At 34.0% G+C, this 19472-nt stretch overlaps 4 protein-coding genes across 4 annotated transcripts; 3 read left to right on the top strand and 1 right to left on the bottom strand.

The window, feature by feature from the left end:
- Positions 1-1000: 1000 nt before the first annotated feature.
- Positions 1001-5817, top strand: RBOHB (respiratory burst oxidase-like protein). The gene is made up of 13 exons (XM_022043146.2): positions 1001-1156; positions 1653-2307; positions 2391-2550; positions 2632-2680; positions 2796-2909; positions 3089-3517; positions 3667-4053; positions 4170-4265; positions 4364-4479; positions 4572-4674; positions 4807-4880; positions 4973-5490; positions 5578-5817. The coding sequence occupies exons 2-13, from the start codon at positions 1752-1754 to the stop codon at positions 5685-5687; spliced, it is 2712 nt and encodes a 903-aa protein (XP_021898838.1). The 5' UTR covers positions 1001-1156; positions 1653-1751; the 3' UTR covers positions 5688-5817.
- A 917-nt stretch (positions 5818-6734) lies between these two features.
- LOC110815521 (Heavy metal transport/detoxification superfamily protein) lies at positions 6735-8781 on the top strand. Its single transcript, XM_022043349.2, has 3 exons — positions 6735-6967; positions 7089-7164; positions 7612-8781. The coding sequence occupies exons 1-3, from the start codon at positions 6860-6862 to the stop codon at positions 8532-8534; spliced, it is 1107 nt and encodes a 368-aa protein (XP_021899041.2). The 5' UTR covers positions 6735-6859; the 3' UTR covers positions 8535-8781.
- A 6260-nt stretch (positions 8782-15041) lies between these two features.
- Positions 15042-16894, top strand: LOC110815498 (pentatricopeptide repeat-containing protein At5g66520-like). The gene is made up of 2 exons (XM_022043320.2): positions 15042-15781; positions 15878-16894. Exons 1-2 carry the CDS (start codon positions 15085-15087, stop codon positions 16843-16845), a joined length of 1665 nt encoding a protein of 554 aa, XP_021899012.1. The 5' UTR covers positions 15042-15084; the 3' UTR covers positions 16846-16894.
- Positions 16895-16916: 22 nt separating this feature from the next.
- Positions 16917-19446, bottom strand: LOC148266582 (Ribosomal protein S21e). Its single transcript, XM_088214846.1, has 4 exons — positions 19334-19446; positions 18695-18788; positions 18478-18610; positions 16917-17231 (listed from the first exon to the last, which is right to left on the bottom strand). Exons 2-4 carry the CDS (start codon positions 18742-18744, stop codon positions 17166-17168), a joined length of 249 nt encoding a protein of 82 aa, XP_088070972.1. The 5' UTR covers positions 18745-18788; positions 19334-19446; the 3' UTR covers positions 16917-17165.
- Positions 19447-19472: the final 26 nt, after the last annotated feature.

The raw sequence follows: 19472 nt of genomic DNA, 5'->3' as shown, positions 1-19472 counted from the left end.
ACTTAATTAATCTGATAGTCTTTGATGCATGATAATTTATACGTATAAATTCACACGATAAATTTAAAAAATCCAACAAGACTCACCGTAGTCTTAATAAAATTAATTTCATTATAAATAATAATTATATATATATATATATATACACGTGTAATAAACGTGAAACCCTATTACAATCATGGGATTAGAAAGGATCGTTTAAGTGAAATTATGTCTTCTAAATCATGATTATAATTGACTAATTAACTTTTTTGACTTTTTACCACAGTACATTTTTTTAAGATAAAACATTAAAATTTTATTTTATTAAATAATTATTACTCTGTTCTTTTTGGAAGCTTGAATTGTATTAAGTCAAGTCAATGGTGTTTACTATTCATTATTTGGTAAATGTAGATAAATTATATACAAACATATAACCAAATAAGAAATATACGTGAATATATATATATATATATATACAATTCATGGAAGATACATGAGTTGCCAATGTCTTAATTTGTAGCAATCTCTCTTAACCAGTCCTTAAAAAAAGAAATCTTCCCACAAATGATGACGTAGCGTATACATATATATATATATTTATATATATATATGTTTTCATATATGTAAAGGTACGTGCATGCATAATCCTACACGGTTTCCGCTTTCCACAGTACACGTCGTTATAGAAAAACGTTTCTTCATGTGGACTAAGTGCATTAAAGTTTACACGAGCTTAATTAGCCGCCATTAATAGTGACATACATACATACATACATACATATATATATATATATATACACACACACAAACATATACAATAACATGTATATATATATATATATGTAAATTCTTCCACCAAGTTGGCGAAATTTTTTTCTGATTCTCCTAAACCCTTAATTTCTCCCAGTTAGAAAACTGGGTTGGTAATATTTTGAAAACTCACATGTAAAAATCCAAACACACTGTTCACAATTCCAAACCAAATGCGGCCCCTGGTTTTCTATGTTTTTGACTTTTATCAGCCCGCCACCATTTCATATATAAACACTTTCAATCCCACATCTCCAACTCAACATTTTCTCGGGAAAATTCTTACAGTCTTTCCATCTATCTCCAGTTTCTTTCCATTTTCTCTCATACCCACCTCTCAGAATCTCAAATTTCATTCTGGGTAAGGTTTAGATTGTTGAAAAATTTGGATTTCTGCACTTTTTTTTTTCTTTTTTTCTCTCTCAAGTATATGCATTTTTTTTTTCTGTTTGTTTAACGAGAAAACTTTTATTATGATTCGAGATTTTCATAAAAAGAATTTCCCAACAAAGTATTTTCTACTGTGAAAATCGAAAATCTAATCAATTAAATCCGACACTTGTTTTATTAATTTTAAAATTTATTTTGAAGTTAATTGAAGTAGAGGAAAACTAAAGTGATCACAGTTCATGGATTTATCACAGAGTTTTCTTTTCCGCATATTGTGAAAAGTCAAATATGCCCATATGGATACATGCATGCACTCGTACATGTATATATATGTGTATGTGAATGTGTGTACGCGTATATATATATATATATAAAGTTGCATCATGTATCAAAGAAATTGGAGCAATTAGAATTAACCTTTTCTGCAAAATTCCTACCTAACTCCCCACTTTAATCTTCATTTTCAGGTTCATCACCACTCATTTTCAAAACTTTTAACCTGAAAAAACTCTGTTAAAACCAACAAGAACATCAGAAGCTGAACCAAGGACAAGAAGAATCCATCTATGGATCCTCACCAGCACAATCAAGCTCAGCACAGCAAGCACGAGTCATGGTCCGGAACCGACAGCCCCGGGAGTACCAAAGTAGGCTACAGCGGACCCATGAGCGGACCACTGGTGACCAACAAGACCCGAAACAGCAGCAAGAAGAGCGCGAGATTCAAGGACCAAAACGACTACGTAGAGATCACTCTCGACGTGCGCGACGACGCCGTTTCGGTGCAGAACATCATAGGCGCCGGCGATCAGGAGACGGCGCTGCTAGCGAGCAGACTCGAGCAGCAGCCGCGGGCGTCGCTCGGGTCCCAACTATCATTCCGACTAAAGCAAGTGTCGCAGGAGCTGCGGCGGATCACTTCCAGCAATGGCGCCGGCGGGGTCCGGGCGTTTGACAAGGTCGACAGGTCGAAGTCCGGTGCGGCTCGTGCCCTCAAGGGGCTTAAGTTTATTACCAGAAGCACGGTGGGCAGCGGCGAAGACTGGTCCGAGATTGAGAAGAGGTTTGAAGCTTTGGCTGTTGATGGGTCACTGCCTAAATCGCAGTTTGCGCAATGTATAGGTATGGGGAAAAATGACATGGGTGGCGTTTGGATGGATGGAAAATGAAGGAAAGTTGTTCACTTTCATGGTGTTTGGATGCAGGGATGAAGGAATCCAAGGAATTTGCTAGTGAGTTGTTCGATGCATTGGCTCGTAGGAGAGGAGTCGAATCAAACTCAATAAGCAAGCAGGAGCTACGTGTGTTTTGGGAGCAAATTACAGATCAGAGCTTTGATGCCAGGCTACAAACTTTCTTTGACATGTAAGAACAAGTATCTGAGAATTTTGATTGTTAATTACTCAATCAATCCTTCTTTTAGTATCTGAATTAAATTTTAACCAGGGTGGACAAGAATTTAGATGGTCGGATAACAGAGGAAGAAGTGAAAGAGGTAAATTTCATTTTTTGAAGTTCTTGATGCAAATGAAGATTCTTGGAGTTTTAATTTTAAACCCCGACCCATTTTTTTAATTAACTTACAAAACTGTTTACTTTTTAAATTGTAGATTATTGCTTTAAGTGCTTCTGCTAATAAGCTGTCAAAGATTCAAGAAAGTGCAGAGGAATATGCAGCGTTAATCATGGAAGAGCTTGATCCAGACAATCTGGGATACATTGAGGTCTGTATCCAAACACCCCTCTTTGGGATTTTCTCAACAATAAATTTGACCCAAAATGGGTCCAAACACCACCCAATCTGGGCTTATGTCCAAAATCTAACCCAATAAGCTGAACTAAACAGAGGAGAAAAACCCAATTTGCCAATCAGACATCTAATTAACTTTTCAAATGAATGCAGCTTTACAATTTGGAAACACTACTTCTCCAAGCTCCAAGCCAATCAGCCAATTTGGCAACAGATAGTCGGGTGCTAAGCCAACTTCTGAGCCAAAAACTGGTACCCACCAAGGAGAGGAACCCAATCAAGAAATGCTTCAAGGGCCTGACCTACTTTGTTGAGGACAATTGGAAGAGGATCTGGGTTATGGCTCTCTGGATTGCAGTTTGCGCCGGCCTCTTCGCCTGGAAATTCATTCAGTACAAAGACCGGGCTGTGTTCGATGTCATGGGCTATTGTGTCACCACCGCTAAGGGCGCTGCCGAGACCACAAAGCTCAACATGGCCCTAATTCTCCTCCCGGTATGCAGAAATACCATTACTTGGCTCAGAAGCAACACCAAGTTAGGAGCCATTCTGCCCTTTGACGACAATATCAACTTTCACAAGGTACATTTTGTTGCAGTTTAGTAAAATTAAATCATGTTTTTAGTAAAATTAATATATATTACGTAGGTCGAATTAACATATATTACATTGTACTGAAAAAAAAAAATGTATTCTTATATTAACATATCCTTTGGATCAAAACAATGCAGGTGATTGCCGCAGGGGTTGCGATCGGAGTAGGGTTACATGCGATAGCGCATTTGACGTGTGATTTTCCGAGACTATTACATGCTACCGACGCAGAATACGAGCCGATGAAGCAGTTTTTCGGTGAGAAGCGGCCTCCAAACTACTGGTGGTTTGTGAAAGGAACAGAGGGTTGGACTGGTGTTACAATGGTGGTACTCATGACTATAGCTTACATATTGGCTCAACCTTGGTTCAGACGTAACAGAGTAAACCTACCCAGATTCTTGAAGAAGCTCACCGGATTCAACGCCTTCTGGTACTCGCATCATCTCTTTGTTATCGTCTATGGTCTCTTCATTGTTCACGGATACGTCCTCTTTCTCTCCAAGGAATGGTACAAGAAAACCGTAAGTATCTAAAAACCATATATATAATATACCTTGTACGTCAAAACTTTATCTCGTGTAAATTTCAGAGATGACCCATACATATATATATATACATGTTTTACAATGTGCTGCAGACATGGATGTACCTAGCTATTCCGATATTATTATATGCATGCGAACGTCTGGTTCGTGTGTTTAGATCAGGATACAAGTCTGTAAAAATTTTGAAGGTAAGTTCTACGATCGTCAGTTCTGAATTAAGTTTTCTTCCGGTGATGGTAAGAATAGAGAAAGATTTATCCTACGAGTTTATACTTTGCAAAATCAGGTTGCGGTATACCCAGGAAACGTACTGTCTCTGCATATGTCTAAACCTCAAGGATTCAAATACACCAGCGGGCAATACATTTTTGTAAATTGCTCAGATGTTTCGCCATTTCAATGGTAATTTGTTGAACTTAAATTTGTAAAACAAGTTAAATTTCAGAACGATCCAACACGAATAATCTAAAATAATAAGTCTATTTTCTCTACAGGCATCCCTTCTCCATTACTTCAGCTCCTGGAGACGATTACCTGAGCATTCATATTCGTACTTTAGGTGACTGGACTGCACAACTCAAAGCTGTGTTCTCTAAGGTGAAATCTTTAAAATTTCAAATGCATATGTTAATTTATGAAATTAAATTTAATACATTAACCGTATGAAAAAGCTCAAGAAACCCATATTTGTATTGAATTCCAGTATCATATTGTGTTGGACAATTATAGGTATGCCAGCCTGCTTCAGTCGATCAAAGTGGCCTTCTAAGGTCTGATGCTGAACAAGCCAACAACAAACCCAGGTATATATATATATATGTGTATTATGACAACCACATACAATCAACTGCATATGTATATATATAATAAGGTACTAAATTTGACATCATGGCAGGATGCCTAAGCTCTTGATCGACGGCCCTTATGGAGCTCCAGCACAGGACTACAGAAACTATGATGTTCTCCTCCTCGTTGGACTCGGCATTGGTGCCACTCCCTTAATCAGCATTGTCAAAGATGTGCTTAACAACATTAAGCAGATGAAAGAAATTGAAGATGGAGAAATGGAAGGTGGAGTTAAAACTAACAAGAACAAAAAACCTTTCGCTACCAAACGAGCCTATTTCTACTGGGTCACTCGCGAGCAAGGTTCGTTTGAGTGGTTCAGAGGTGTGATGAACGAAGTCGCTGAATACGATCATGACAGGGTAATTGAGCTCCACAATTACTGTACGAGCGTCTACGAAGAAGGGGACGCTCGGTCTGCCCTGATCACAATGCTTCAAGCACTTCACCACGCTAAAAATGGTGTTGACATCGTATCCGGTACTCAAGTCAAGACCCACTTCGCCAGACCTAACTGGCGCAACGTTTTTAAACGTGTCGCGGTTAATCACGTTAATCAACGTGTCGGTAAGTATCGATTTTCATCCTTTGATCTTTAAAATCAACCAAAAAAAGAAAAATTAGGGTTTTTTGATTGATCTTTTGTTGGTACAGGAGTATTTTACTGTGGTGCACAAGGATTGACAGGGGAATTGAGAAGACTATCTCAAGATTTCTCCAGGAAAACTACAACCAAGTTTGATTTCCACAAAGAGAACTTCTAAAATTCATTTTAATTTATTTTTCTATGTATTTATTAATTAAATGTGATGTATTCCAATATATATATATATATATATATATACATACAAAGTGTGATTTTTATTTAATTATAATAAAAATTGTATTCATTCATATTTTTAATAATAAAAAGATACTCATAATATTATTAAATTCAATTCAAAATATTCATACTTATTATTAAGATTATAAGTAATCAATAAGATCTGGGGTAAGACCGGTCCATGAATGAAAGTCAGAATACAAGCTTACAGAGCAGACACTTTGATGAACCGTCTTATTGCAGCTCTTAAGGACCCAGTTGACCCTAATTTTGATCGGTCATATGTTTTCGACTACGATATTAGAATACAAACTTACAGAGCGTACATTTTGATGAACCGCCTTATTGCAGCTCCTAAGAACCCAGTTGACCTCAATTCTAATCGGTCATATGTTTTCGATTACGACGTTAGAATACAAGCTTACAGAGTAGAAACTTTGATGAGCCGACTTATTGCAACTCCTGAGGACCCAGTTGACCCCAATTCTAATCGGTCATATATTTTCGACTTCGACGTTGTCTATACCAGTTGTGCGTGGAGAGTAACTTACAATTGCCGTAGTTTATTTTTAGTTACACTAAATTAAATATTATGGTTCGATTAGGTTTTTCATTTTCGGCCTATTAATTCTCACTCAAACAACTAACTTTGTTTTAAATATATTTATTTAAATATAAAAATTAGATTGATAAAATTGTTATTTTTATTATTATTGCAAGAAAATTTACATTTAAATTAATTATAAATTTATAAATAAATTTGAGACAAAATTTTGAAATTATTTCAAACATTATATTAATATTTTTTTTTATTAAAGAGAAATTGGGATAATTAAATTAAATTTATATATGAAAAATAAAATAGCATTTAAACAAAAAGCATCGAATGCTAAAATGATGGCTGTCCATTACATAATAAATAAATAAATAAAAGTTTTAAAAAGATTTTTAATAGAAAATTGAATAAATAAATAAATAAGTGATTCATATTGGTAGGTACTCTTTGCCTCTCGCCACTCCAGCGAGCACCGTCCTTTGTCTTTCCTCTCTCTTCAACTCCTCTGGATCGCTACTCTTCCGCTCCCTCTCTCTCTCTCTTTACTCTTTCCTTTAATGGCAGCAACAGAGGCCAAACCAGAAACTAAAACAGACCCAAAACCAGAAACTAAAGCAGAGGGTAAAGAGGTTGAAGAAAGCCCTGTACCTCCTCTCAAGTACAAGGTAAGCTCAAGTTTGTTTCTTCCTCTTTTTTCTACACGTGTTGTTTTTTTTTTTTTTTCTTTTCGAGCTTTTTCGTGGCGATTGTTTTTTCCTCTGTTTTTTTTTTTTTTTTTTTTTTCAGATATGGGTCTTGAAAGTCTCGATACACTGTGAAGGATGCAAGAGGAAAGTCAAAAGGATCTTGACGAACATCGACGGTATCCATTAACTAAACCTTGTCTTTTTTTTTTTTCCTGGAAATTGGTAATTTTTATTAGTGGTATGAAGGGAATTTTTAGTTATTTTTTGAGCAAGAATGGTGAAAGTTCATCTTTTTTTTTTCTGATGTCTAATCTTCGTTTTTTTTTTTTCACTGTCCTACAATTTCAGTCTTGTATATTTAGCTCTGTTCCAGCTCCAAATCGTTGATTTTCAGCTTTTCTAATCTGGGTTTTCTTCATTTCCAGTGAGCAACAATCCCTCTTTCTCCCAGATCTTCTTCTTCTTTCCTTTCGCGTTTATTTTCCATCGTTTTGAAATGAAAGAAGAGGGTGATTAGTAAAGTTGTGTTTGCTGGAAAGGGTTATATTATTTATTTATCTGTAACGCCGCTTGAATATTCTTCTTCTTCTTCTTCTTCTTTTGATCGTCTCTGTAACATGCAGGCGTTTATCAGACAACCATTGATTTGAGACAGCAAAAAGTCACGGTGACAGGGAACGTAGAGGCCGAGACTTTGATCAAGAAACTGGTGAAAGCAGGAAAGCATGCGGAACTATGGCCTGAAAAAGCTGACCAGAAAGAGAAAAAGCAAGGCAAAGCAAAAAACAAAGACAAAGATCAGAAACCAAATGATCCAGAAAGCAACGGAGACGGTAATAATGGTAATAATAATAATGATAAAGAGAAAGAGACGGTCAAAGTTGAAGTTACAGTTCAAGACCCATCTGGTAAAAACATCGATAGTGGCTGCCCTAACCGGAATGTACCGGACGGTGGTAATTTCCCCATTAAAGCCGGGGAAAACGGCGTCGTTAAAGTTGCCGGCGGGCAGGTCAAGGAGTTAAAACCAGCGGATGTGAAACAGACGGTGACCTTCCAAGTCGGTAACCAGTCACCGAATTGTGACAAGAAAGGTGACGGAGAAAGTGACGGTGGCGCAGAGAAGAATGCCGGTGGTAATGGAGGTAAAAAGAAGAAAAAAAAGGGGCAAAAAGGGAATAACGGGAACAATGGTGAAGAAGGCGAACATTCTGGTGATCATGCACCGGCGGGCACCGGATTACCATCCCACCATGTCCATTTTCCTTCATCGGCCAATCACAGCCCTCCACGTCACCATGGGTATCAATTCCCAAACTCATCGCATTTGTACGCCCCACCTCCGGTCTATGCGGTGAGCTATAATACGGCGCACCCCAGCGCAAGTTACAATGCATCCTACTATGCCTCGCCGTACTCTTACGCCTACGTGCCCCATCCCGGGAATGAACCTCCACCGTCGGATTTTGATTCGCACCCACCTCAACCGTCGGATTCGTTTGAGATATTTAGCGATGAAAACCCAAATGCTTGCTCGGTTATGTGACAAAAGGATGGATGGGAGCTTATACTTTAATTTGTATAAGTTGATTTTGAGGGAGGGAGGGGTAATTTTGTAATTGTACCATGTAGATATATGAAAGGAGATATTGTAGCTTTTGAAGGTTAGGGTTTAGGGGGAAAATAAAAGGTGGGATTTTTGTGTTGTGGGTATTAGGGTTTATGATTAATGGGTGTCTATGTTTAGAATTGTAATGGTAAGTTAATAATATCTTGTTCTAGGTTCTCTCTTATGTTATCTTCATTTCAATCTTACGACTAAAGTATATTTTAGATTTGAATAGTGATTTTTCTACGTTGTTAGATACGAATACGAAATAATTTTGCTCATTTACTACTTTTTTTTATTGACATCGGAAATATATTAGATTACGGCATAGCAATATTTTATAATTTAATAAAATTTTTACTTATTTGATATGATGAATAGAATATTATATATTTGTTAAATTTTTCACTGACTTATCAATCGATATAATTTATTTGGGTGTTATTAATAATTTGTTACGACAAGATAATCCTTTACAGTTCAATAAAATTTTTACTTATTTAATATAATAGTTCTGAATTTATCTAAACTCATTACGTCGGTATAAATAGTTTATCTGTCTGACGCAAATACTTTCATTTAGACATCTTATTTGAGTCATTGGATCGATAACTTTGTTGCCTTAGTTTTAACTTTTCCTTCTTGTTTGTTTTGTAGGACCCTTCAAAGTCTTCTAAGGCGTTTTCTTTTTTCCTTTCTATTTTGTGTGATGTGTAAAGAAGATAAAACAAAGAAAAAGTTGTGTTTTAATTTTTTTTTTAAAAGAAGATTTACATTGTGAATTTATAAAGTGGAAAGAGTTATTTTTTTAAAAAATAAAATAAAATTTTCAAAGTTCTAATTATGTCTTGGATTTTTGTGTCACTTTTTTTTAAAAAAAAAAATTGAGTCGTTGACAATGTCACAACTCTACTATTACAATGTATACGCATAGTATAGTCGATGTGCGTATTGATATGTACAGCGTTGTAGTTAACGCGTTAAGTATCTAGTCTACAGAGTACGTTCGCAAGAATGAAACTTAAAGGAATTGGTGTGTGCCCGCACAAACAGCAAAGAATGTAGGTTACTGTGATGCAAAGTGAAAAATCTTATAAGGAGCAGACATGTCAGTGAGTCCTTTTAAAAGAGGGGGAATGTCTTTGAGAATGCAGACACAGGTGGTGCACAGCTGATGTTGGCTCGTGGCGTAAGGTGTTGAGTTAAGTCCCGTAACGAGCGCAATTTTCGTGTTTAGTTGCCATCGTTGAATTTGAAACTCCGAGCAGACCACCAGTGATAAGTCAGAAGAAGGTGAGGATGATGACTTGTTATGTAAGGTAAAATAATAAAAATTGAATTTTTTGAAAAATAAAAACTAATTTAATTAATATATGCATATTTAGTAAAACACCATGATATTTATCCAACATGCATAAATTAAATATATATTTTGATATTTTAGCATTTCCCAATGTAATGCTTCAAAAATTCACAGCATGTATGATGATGAGTTGGTGTGCTTTGCTCTGCTGTTAATGATTATAGTCAAAGACATGAACTTTGTGTACGTGGTAGTGGTATCTTTACATACATACATACATACATACATACATATATATATATATATCCACTGTACTGTGTTATAATTGTTTGCTTTAATCAAAAAATATGTAGGGAAGGCTAGTAGACTCCCTTTAATTTACGTTACTATAAAAAAAAATTGTTAAATTTACATATACATATATATATACACACACACACACATACACATATAAAATTCACATGGGTCTAGAGTAGCTTGCATATATATATATATATAGTAAAATTACATAGAGTTCTAAGATGTTTGAGTATTTAATTATACTTATATAATAATTAATTATAAGTGTTAATTTCTACCAAAACTTTTGAAGATATTAAATAATCGTTACATACATACATACATACACATATATAATGAGCAATCATATATGAACCATAAAATAATTTTAAAAAATCAACATTCTAATAATTATGCCTTCAAAAAATATAAGAGTATTGGTTAATATATAAATAAATGATAATAACATAATAATTAAGTGTGTACCAAAATCTCTATTAAAAATTACATGTATTATTTTATTAAATTTTCAATTAATAATAAAATTATTTTTTTAGATTCCACTTGAATTTGACTTTTTTTTAAAGAGAAATTTGACTTAGTTGACTAAATTTGAGGTGTTTAACAATACTCAAAGATTGGGATTTGCTTTTGTTTGGCCAAATCCCATTTGTATTTTCATATTAACTTGACTAATTAAGCTAATTAATTTGGATTAACAAGGTTAATTAGGAGGAATCACATTGGTGGGTCCAACAAATTGGGGCACCTTTCAAATCCCATTTGTATTTTCATACTAACTTGGACTAATTAAGCTAATTAATTTGGGTTAACAAGGGTAATTAGGGGGAATCACATTGGTGGGTCCTAGAAATTGGGGCACCTTTCAAATCCCATTTGTATTTTCATACTAACTTGGACTAATTAAGCTAATTAATTTGGGTTAACAAGGTTAATTAGGGAAAATCACATTGAAGGGTCCTACAAATTGGGGCATCTTTCAAATCTCATTTGTATTTTCATACTAACTTGGACTAATTAAGCTAATTAATTTGGGTTAACAAGGTTAATTAGGGGGAATCACATTGGTGGGTCCAACAAATTTGGGCACCTTTCAAATCCCATTTGTATTTTCATATTAACTTGACTAATTAAGCTAATTAATTTGGGTTAACAAGGTTAATTAGGGAAAATCACATTGAAGGGTCCTACAAATTGGGGCATCTTTCAAATCCCATTTGTATTTTCATACTAACTTGGACTAATTGAGCTAATTAATTTGGGTTAACAAGGTTAATTTGGGACTACAAATTGGGGCACCTTTCAAGTCCCATTTGTATTTTCATACTAACTTGGACTAATTAAGCTAATTAATTTGGGTTAACAAGGTTAATTAGGGAAAATCACATTGAAGAGTCCAACAAATTGGGGCACCTTTCAAATCCCATTTGTATTTTCATACTAACTTGGACTAATTAAGCTAACTAATTTGGGTTAACAAGGTTAATTTGGGACTACAAATTGGGGCACCTTTCAAAATCCCATTTGTATTTTCACACTAACTTGACTAATTAAGCTAACTAATTTGGGTTAACAAGGTTAATTTGGGAAAATCACATTGAAGGGTCCTACAAATTGGGGCACCTTTCAAATCCCATTTGTATTTTCATACTAGCTTGACTAAGTAAGCTAACTAATTTGGGTTAACAAGGTTAATTTGGGACTACAAATTGGGGCACCTTTCAAGTTCCATTTGTATTTTCATACTAACTTGGACTAATTAAGCTAATTAATTTGGGTTAACAAGTTTAATTAGGGAAAATCACATTGAAGAGTCCAACAAATTGGAAAACCTTTCAAATCTCATTTGTATTTTCATACTAACTCGACTAATTAAGCTAACTAATTTGGGTTAACAAGGTTAATTAGGAAAAATCACATCGAATGGTCCTACAAATTGGGGCACCTTTCAAATCCCATTTGTATTTTCATACTAACTCGACTAATTAAGCTAACTAATTTGGGTTAACAAGGTTAATTTGAGAAAATCACATCGAAGAGTCCTACAAATTGGGTACCTTTCAAATCCCATTTGTATTTTCATACTAACTCGACTAATTAAGCTAACTAATTTAGGTTAACAAGGTTAATTTGGGAAAATCACATTGAAGGGTCCTACAAATTGGGTCACCTTTCTTCTTTTAAGGGTATCATTCCCCCTTCTTAATCTTTAGGATATAATATGTGGACTAACCTTTTAAGAAGTGAAATTACCAAAATGCCCCCCGCCCCCCCCTCTTTGTTTTTCTTACTTAACAAATAATCAAAAACACATTCTAGGAAGCTCTCTTTGGAATTTTATTCTCTTGGGCACTACAAACAGAGAAGGTCATTTGACATTCCATTGATATTGACAATATAGAGAATCATTTTTATTATTCTGATTCCACATTGATGTGTCCATACAAAAATAAAGATAATTATAGTGATATAAATTTATGGTACTAAGATATCCTACTTATAATATATATATATATATATTTCTAACGAGAATGCATAAGAATGATAATAATATGTTTCAATAATTGATTTTTCGGTTCCAATTTATACAAAGTGATTTTTTTTTACATGTCGATATATAATTAATTGTAGGGTTTAATGTTGTCCCAATTGGTCGTAATGCACCAATCGTATAAAAAATACGCACGAGACTAGGTTAGAAAATAACAGCTAATGTTTATATCTATTGCGTATTTCTTATGACGATTTTTGAAAGTATGTCAAGAGATTAGAATTTATACGATGCAAAATTCTTAAAAAAAAAATACGAGATATCTATCTCGTAATTTAGGATGAGATTAAGAAGTTAATTCAATTTTGGTGGGTTGGGTTTGAGATTGTCATTGGATGTGAATAAAAAACAGCAGTTTCAACGAAGAATAATTGAGACAAAATTTAGTACTGTTAACAAATTGCGTAGAAATGAAGAACTTTAATAAACAATCGTATTATATTTTTTATTTAAAAAAAAAAATTTACAATAAATTTAGTATGTGTGTCAAAAAAAATTTAAGTATCGGGTTAATTAACTTATTTTTTTATTTAAAAATAATAAAAATTAATTATTATGATTAGTCATACAAAAATTATTATGGTAGTAAGATATATATCCTAGTTATAATATATATATATATATATTTTTAATGAGAATGCATAAAAATGATAATAATATGTCTCAGATATCGCAACGCGTTATTTTAATTTTTTAAAATTTTATTATAAAAAAAATAACTTTTGAGACTGTGTATTAATTTAAAAATATTTATTGTATAGTACGATTAAATTTTACGCGATAAATTTATGTACGTTTTCGTTTATTTTTTTTTTATTGATTCGATACGAAATTACATTTGCTAATTTTTTCAAATCCAAAAGTTTGATTTTGAAAAAGCTTTCTTTAACATTTGCACATAGATAATTAAAAAGCTTTGAGGGAATCAGGTTCCACTGGTATTAAGTGAAACTTCCAGGAAACTGTGATGGTGGAGAATATCTAAATCTGAGTTGAAGAATGATTGACTGAAATGAAAGCTGATTTCTGAATGAATTAATATATATATATATATATACACATTCATAAGCTTTTTAATTATCTATATGCAAATGTTAAAGAGCTTTTTCAAAATCAAACTTTTGGATTTGAAAAATTTAGAGATTGTAATTTCCTATCGAATTAATAAAAAATAAATAAATAAAAACGTACATAAATTTATGGTGTAAAATTTAATTGTTTTATATAATAAATATTTTTAAATCAATACACAATCTCAAAAATTATTATTTTTTATGATAGAATTTTAAAAAATTAAAATAATGTACGTGATATTCGAAAATTATAACTGTCTATTTATATAGTTATATTTTAATATTTTTTATTTTATTTATTATAAAATAAAAAATTATAAAAATAATATCTAAATGTATTAAACTCATATTTAAATTTAATTATTAAGATTTAATTCTGTTTAATTGCTATTTAATTAATTTTAAACCGAGGTATAAATCGATAATTTAATACACATATATTAGAATTTACTTTAAATCCATTTGTCAAAGAAATGGAACATACAATACATGCATACAATATATATATACATATATATATATATATATACCCAATAATACCCTGCTTTCAGGTGGGATTCCCTCTTGTGGTATATATATATATATATACATTCAAAAGCTTTTTAATTATCCATATGCAAATGTTAAGAAAGCTTTTTTAAAATCAAACTTTTGGATTCGAAAAACTTGCTGACTGTAATTTCATATCGAATCAATAAAAAAGAATAAACGAAAACGTATATAAATTTATTGTGTAAAATTTAATCGCGTTATGTAATAAATATTTTTAAATCAATACACAGTTTTAAAATTTATTTTTTTTTGTGATAGAATTTTAAAAAATTAAAATAATACACGTGATATTCGAAAATTATATATTTAATTTTTTTATTATTTTAATATGTAAAATAATAAAAAAAATTGGAAATTATATTAAAAATAATGTTACCAATTAATTTAACAAAATAAATTTGAATTATTTGAATTTTGGTACTAAATGACAAACATGTCAAGCAAATTGTTTGGAGCCGCATGCCCAAAATTTAAATAAATAATTAAATAATTAAATATTTCATGTTACCTAAAAGATAGGCTTAAAAAAATTTGCCTTAATTTATTATTGTTTGTGTTAATTTTAAATTTTATAATATTTTAAAGTTAAATTTTGTTTTTAAATTTAAATGTATTAAGCATAGAATATGCGAAGCCAAACGACATCGTTTCCGTGACCTCCTTCGCCAGCTTTTACTGGGAAACAGCATTGCCCTCTTGCAATGTTTCATGCCTCACCTTCCTTCCTTCGCGCCATTACGCCGGCGCTCAAGAGTTGTTTTCCTCAGACCCAACCACAAAACTATAAAGCGAGAGGCCACGACCCTCTCGATACTCCAATCATGCAGACACATGGAAGAGCTGAAGCAAGTTCACGCTCATCTCGTCGCAACCAATCAAATCAAACACACACTGACAGCCACAAAAATGGTGGAATCCTATGCGATCAGGGCGTCTAACATCGGTTTCGCTTTCCGGGTTTTCAACACCATAGATAATCCCGATTCCTACGCGTGGACCACCATGATTCGAGCCTTTATTCACGCTAAAAACCCTGACAAAGCCATCGAGTTCTACGGGTTGATGAGAGCAAGAGCCGTTGAGTTGAACAGGTTCACGTTTCTGTTCGTGCTCAAGGCTTACGGGTTAAAACCCAGTTACCAGGAAGGCAAGACTCTTCATGGCATGATTCTGAAATTTGGCCATGTCGGTGATCTGTTTATCCACAATGCGCTTATTAATATGTACTCGAAATGCGGAGATGTTGGAGCTGCATTCCAAGTGTTCGATGAAATGCGTTTTGATAGTACCGTTGTCCATAATACAATGATATTGAGCTATTTTGCTGCTGGGAACATCGAAAATGGGCGCAAGTTATTTGATGAAATGCCCAAGAGAGAGATTGGGTCATGGAATGCTGTCATTGGTGGGTATTGCAAACTTGGTAGGGTAGATATTGCTAGATCATTGTTCGATGAAATGACATATCGGGATTTGATTTCATGGGGTACGATGATCTCAGGTTATGCGCAGAGCGGGAGAGCCATGGACGCTTTGAAACTTTTCAAGGAAATGCAGTTTCTGGGTGTTGATACAGATAGTGTAACAATGACCAGTGTGCTAGCAGCTTGTGCACAGATTGGAGCATTAGATATGGGAAGGTGGGCTCATGCTTATGTGAATAGGAAACAATTGACGAGGGAAGATCTTTTTTTGAGTACTTCTCTTGTTGACATGTATGCAAAATGTGGGTGCATGGAGACAGCATTCAAGTTGTTTCGGAGCTTGAAGAGAAGGAATCTGTGCACCTGGAATGCTATGTTATGCGGGCTTGCCGTTCATGGCCAGGGATATGCCGCATTGGAGCTGTTCAAAGAAATGGAACTCTCTGGCGTGAACCCTGATGAAGTTACCTTTATTGCTGTTTTATCTGCTTGTAATCATGTGGGTTCGGTTGATGAAGGGTGGAAGCAGTTCAAGCGGATGCAGGAAGAGTTCAAGATTAGTCCGAAAATTGAGCATTATGGTTGTATTGTAGATCTTCTAGGTAGAAGAGGGCTGATTGTGGAAGCAAAAGAGGTAATCAGATCCATGCCAATGAAGCCGAATGTGGTTATATGGGGAGCTTTGCTGAATGCTTGCAGGATTCATGGATACACAGACATTAGTCAGGATTTGATGGGTTATCTCCAGAGTTTAGGTCCGGAAGATAATGGTTGTCAGGTACTATTGTCGAATATACTAGCTGCGAATAATAAATGGGGCGAGGTGGAGAAAACAAGGAAGATGGTGAGAGGAGTGGAGAAGAAGAAGATACCCGGGTGTAGTTCCATTGAAGTAGGGAGGGAGGTCCATGAGTTCTTTGTACAGGACAGATTAAATTCTAATTGGGTCAAGGTGAGTGAGGTTGTAGAAAGGCTTAGCTCTCACTTGGAAATTGAGGGTTACATGCCAAATCTATCTTTGGCTTTGGGCATTGACGATGACTAGCTTACACAACAAACTTGAAAGAATGATTTCCTATAATTTGCCCATCAAAGCATTTGGCCACTTGCAAACTATTTTATATAATCCAGAATGGGACCAACTTAAATTAGCTAATAAGTTCTTACATATCGTGGCAAGAAGATAAACCTATATTCAAATGACCGCAGTAGCAAGCCGAATCATGCAAGTCTCAGTTGCAAACAAAGATAAACTAAGTGCTACACATTATTCGGTCCACAACAACAATGAATTTGGCCATGAGCCACAAAATCAAACTAGGGTGGATGATGCCTAGAAAATTTTAAGACAACTATAGTTATCGCTTATTGTTGGCGGACCTCAACTCTCTTCTTTTGCCAAAGCCTATCGATAGCACTGTCAGCATCACCCTGAAATGTTCACCCACAGAACATCCATTAGTTTAGTGACTAATTATTAAGAAATTGAAGCAGAAATTTGTAAATTTTTTACAAAAACTTATTGATTTATAACTACTCAATTCCAAGTCTTTTATGCTGCATTTGGCTCATATCCTGTTCAACATCTAGGTATGATTCTTCTATTGCTCTTGGTTATATCTTAAGAAGATTTTATAAGGTATTTATATGCATAATTAGAAATTAATTTGTCTTGCTTGAGTGCTTATTCTTGATTGCCATAATTAAAACATAATTCCTAATCACTTCCCACCATCAAAGGATTTAAATGGGAGTAGTGGTAACTCAAACACATCAAATTTATGTTCAAGTTATACATTGTTAATACTAATATGAAAATCGGAATTAGCCATTCACTAGAAATACTGAATAGAAAATGAATCAAAATACAAACTAAGGAACTGACTATCACTCTCTAGACAATTTTTCTTCACTTAATAGAAGATACAACCAACTTAACAGACAGTGATGGAACATCTATTGCCGGAACTCAACTGAAACTTGCTGAACTAAATTTCTTTGCCAAACACAGATGACAAGAGACTAGTAATAGATCTTTGAGATTCATGTCAGGTCTAGAATAAGAATCAAAACAATGACCTTCATTTCACAAATCTACCCATACTTCACATTTTCAATAAGCTTCCGACCCTCAAGAACAAAGTTCAAGATATTACAATCAACCCCCAAAAACAGTATTGCACCAAAAAAATTACAAGCAAAACACCTTACTAGAAGAAAGCAATAAATATCCACAAGAAAAATGTAGCGACAAGCATTATCTAATTTTGACAAGACATCATTAAAAAGATACAAGAAGGCGAGAGCATCGAACATAAATAACACTACACAACATGTACAACAAAAATTTAAACATTCAAGCTCATTTTTGGATCAATTCTAATTAAATTATCAGTTTTAACTTTTATATTAGGTTTAATGGCATGATTAGAACGTAATTTTGTGGTGCATGTGTTACCACCTATACTTAAAATTCCTTAACAGTGTAAATTAAACTTTTCTTTAAAACATAAGAATCAAATCCCTACCATCAATGAATTCAAAGTGGAATTTGATAATTTGAACAGAACAAATATTACAATTATGTAAATAAAACTAATATAAAAATTATAACTAGAACTTCAATGAAAACTGAACCAACCACAGTGTAAGCACATTAGATAAAAGAGGATCGCACCTGGGCACGAATAAACCCACAGAGTGCAAAAGTGGTGGACTGTCCGGTGTAAACACCATCTGCATCCAGATGTCCGACGTTAATCTGGACAGATGCATGATCTTTCGCAGTGATAAGCCTATTTGTTGCCGAGCTGCAACAATTTTAAATCCGTGATAAGTTTTTCATCTCAATACAACTAATGCTGAATAGAAAAAGAAACAGGACACCAACATACCACTTTCTAGGGATGTAGAGATCCGTGTTCTGACCCTCTTCGTTCTGCATCTTGACCAATTGTTTGCTATCCAAAAACACTCAGCTCAATAAACCTATTACGAACATTTCAACAAAAGTAAGTCAACCCTAGAAGCCTAAATATCAGTTCCCATATTAGTAACCTTAAATTGATAAAGTAAGAGGCACCCAAAACCAAATTAACAAGGGATTATAAATTGGCAAAAAAAAGAACGCTCCTCAAATGCATAAAATCAATCGATATCGTGGAGAAAGAAACTAAAAATTCAATAAGGAGAACTCTGAAAACCTAACTGAAAGAGACAACAATACTTAACATTTAAATAACGTATAAGATTGAGATCACCATGAATATTCAAAGATCTTTTTAAAACCCAGCCCACGAACGAAACAAGTCATATTAATCAAGATTCTAATTCGATTTCATGATGGTGAATATATAAAATAAACAAAAGGACGATTCAGTCTGTAACTAACATGAAATCCTGAAGGAAGCAAAAGAGGAAAAATAAAACAATACTGAATATTCACGATCACAGACATGAAACGGGAGCAAGAACACAGTTGAAACACACAGGTAGCAACTGAGTAAGATGTAGGAAGAGCAAGAGAAAAATACCTTGCAGCCGGTAGAGGAGAAAAAACGGCAAAGCAGTAAACTGGGGAACTAGGGGAGGAAGAAAGGGAATAGGGGTTTTATTTCTGAATAAACTCATTGACGAAACTACCCCTATCTGTTTTGTTTTATTACCGTGCGA

The sequence above is a fragment of the Carica papaya genome, chromosome 3, assembly GCF_054855325.1.
Source record: "Carica papaya isolate Zhongbai chromosome 3, ASM5485532v1, whole genome shotgun sequence".
NCBI lineage: Eukaryota > Viridiplantae > Streptophyta > Magnoliopsida > Brassicales > Caricaceae > Carica > Carica papaya.
The sequence above is the reverse complement of the archived record's forward strand: the minus strand, read 5'-3'. Positions and strand labels throughout refer to the sequence as shown.

Excerpts from the sequence above, each read along its gene's own strand:
- RBOHB (XM_022043146.2), top strand. The coding sequence starts at position 1,752 with ATGGATCCTCACCAGCACAATCAAGCTCAGCACAGCAAGCACGAGTCA. Across the intron at positions 3,518-3,666 it reads ACAATATCAACTTTCACAAG|GTGATTGCCGCAGGGGTTGC; the intron begins GTACATTTTGTT and ends AAAACAATGCAG. Across the intron at positions 5,491-5,577 it reads TCACGTTAATCAACGTGTCG|GAGTATTTTACTGTGGTGCA; the intron begins GTAAGTATCGAT and ends TTGTTGGTACAG.
- LOC110815521 (XM_022043349.2), top strand. The coding sequence starts at position 6,860 with ATGGCAGCAACAGAGGCCAAACCAGAAACTAAAACAGACCCAAAACCA. Across the intron at positions 6,968-7,088 it reads TACCTCCTCTCAAGTACAAG|ATATGGGTCTTGAAAGTCTC; the intron begins GTAAGCTCAAGT and ends TTTTTTTTTCAG. Across the intron at positions 7,165-7,611 it reads GATCTTGACGAACATCGACG|GCGTTTATCAGACAACCATT; the intron begins GTATCCATTAAC and ends TGTAACATGCAG.
- LOC110815498 (XM_022043320.2), top strand. The coding sequence starts at position 15,085 with ATGCCTCACCTTCCTTCCTTCGCGCCATTACGCCGGCGCTCAAGAGTT. Across the intron at positions 15,782-15,877 it reads GTCATGGAATGCTGTCATTG|GTTATGCGCAGAGCGGGAGA; the intron begins GTGGGTATTGCA and ends CGATGATCTCAG.
- LOC148266582 (XM_088214846.1), bottom strand. The coding sequence starts at position 18,744 with ATGCAGAACGAAGAGGGTCAGAACACGGATCTCTACATCCCTAGAAAG. Across the intron at positions 18,611-18,694 it reads CTCTACATCCCTAGAAAGTG|CTCGGCAACAAATAGGCTTA; the intron begins GTATGTTGGTGT and ends AAATTGTTGCAG. Across the intron at positions 17,232-18,477 it reads GTGGGTTTATTCGTGCCCAG|GGTGATGCTGACAGTGCTAT; the intron begins GTGCGATCCTCT and ends TGAACATTTCAG.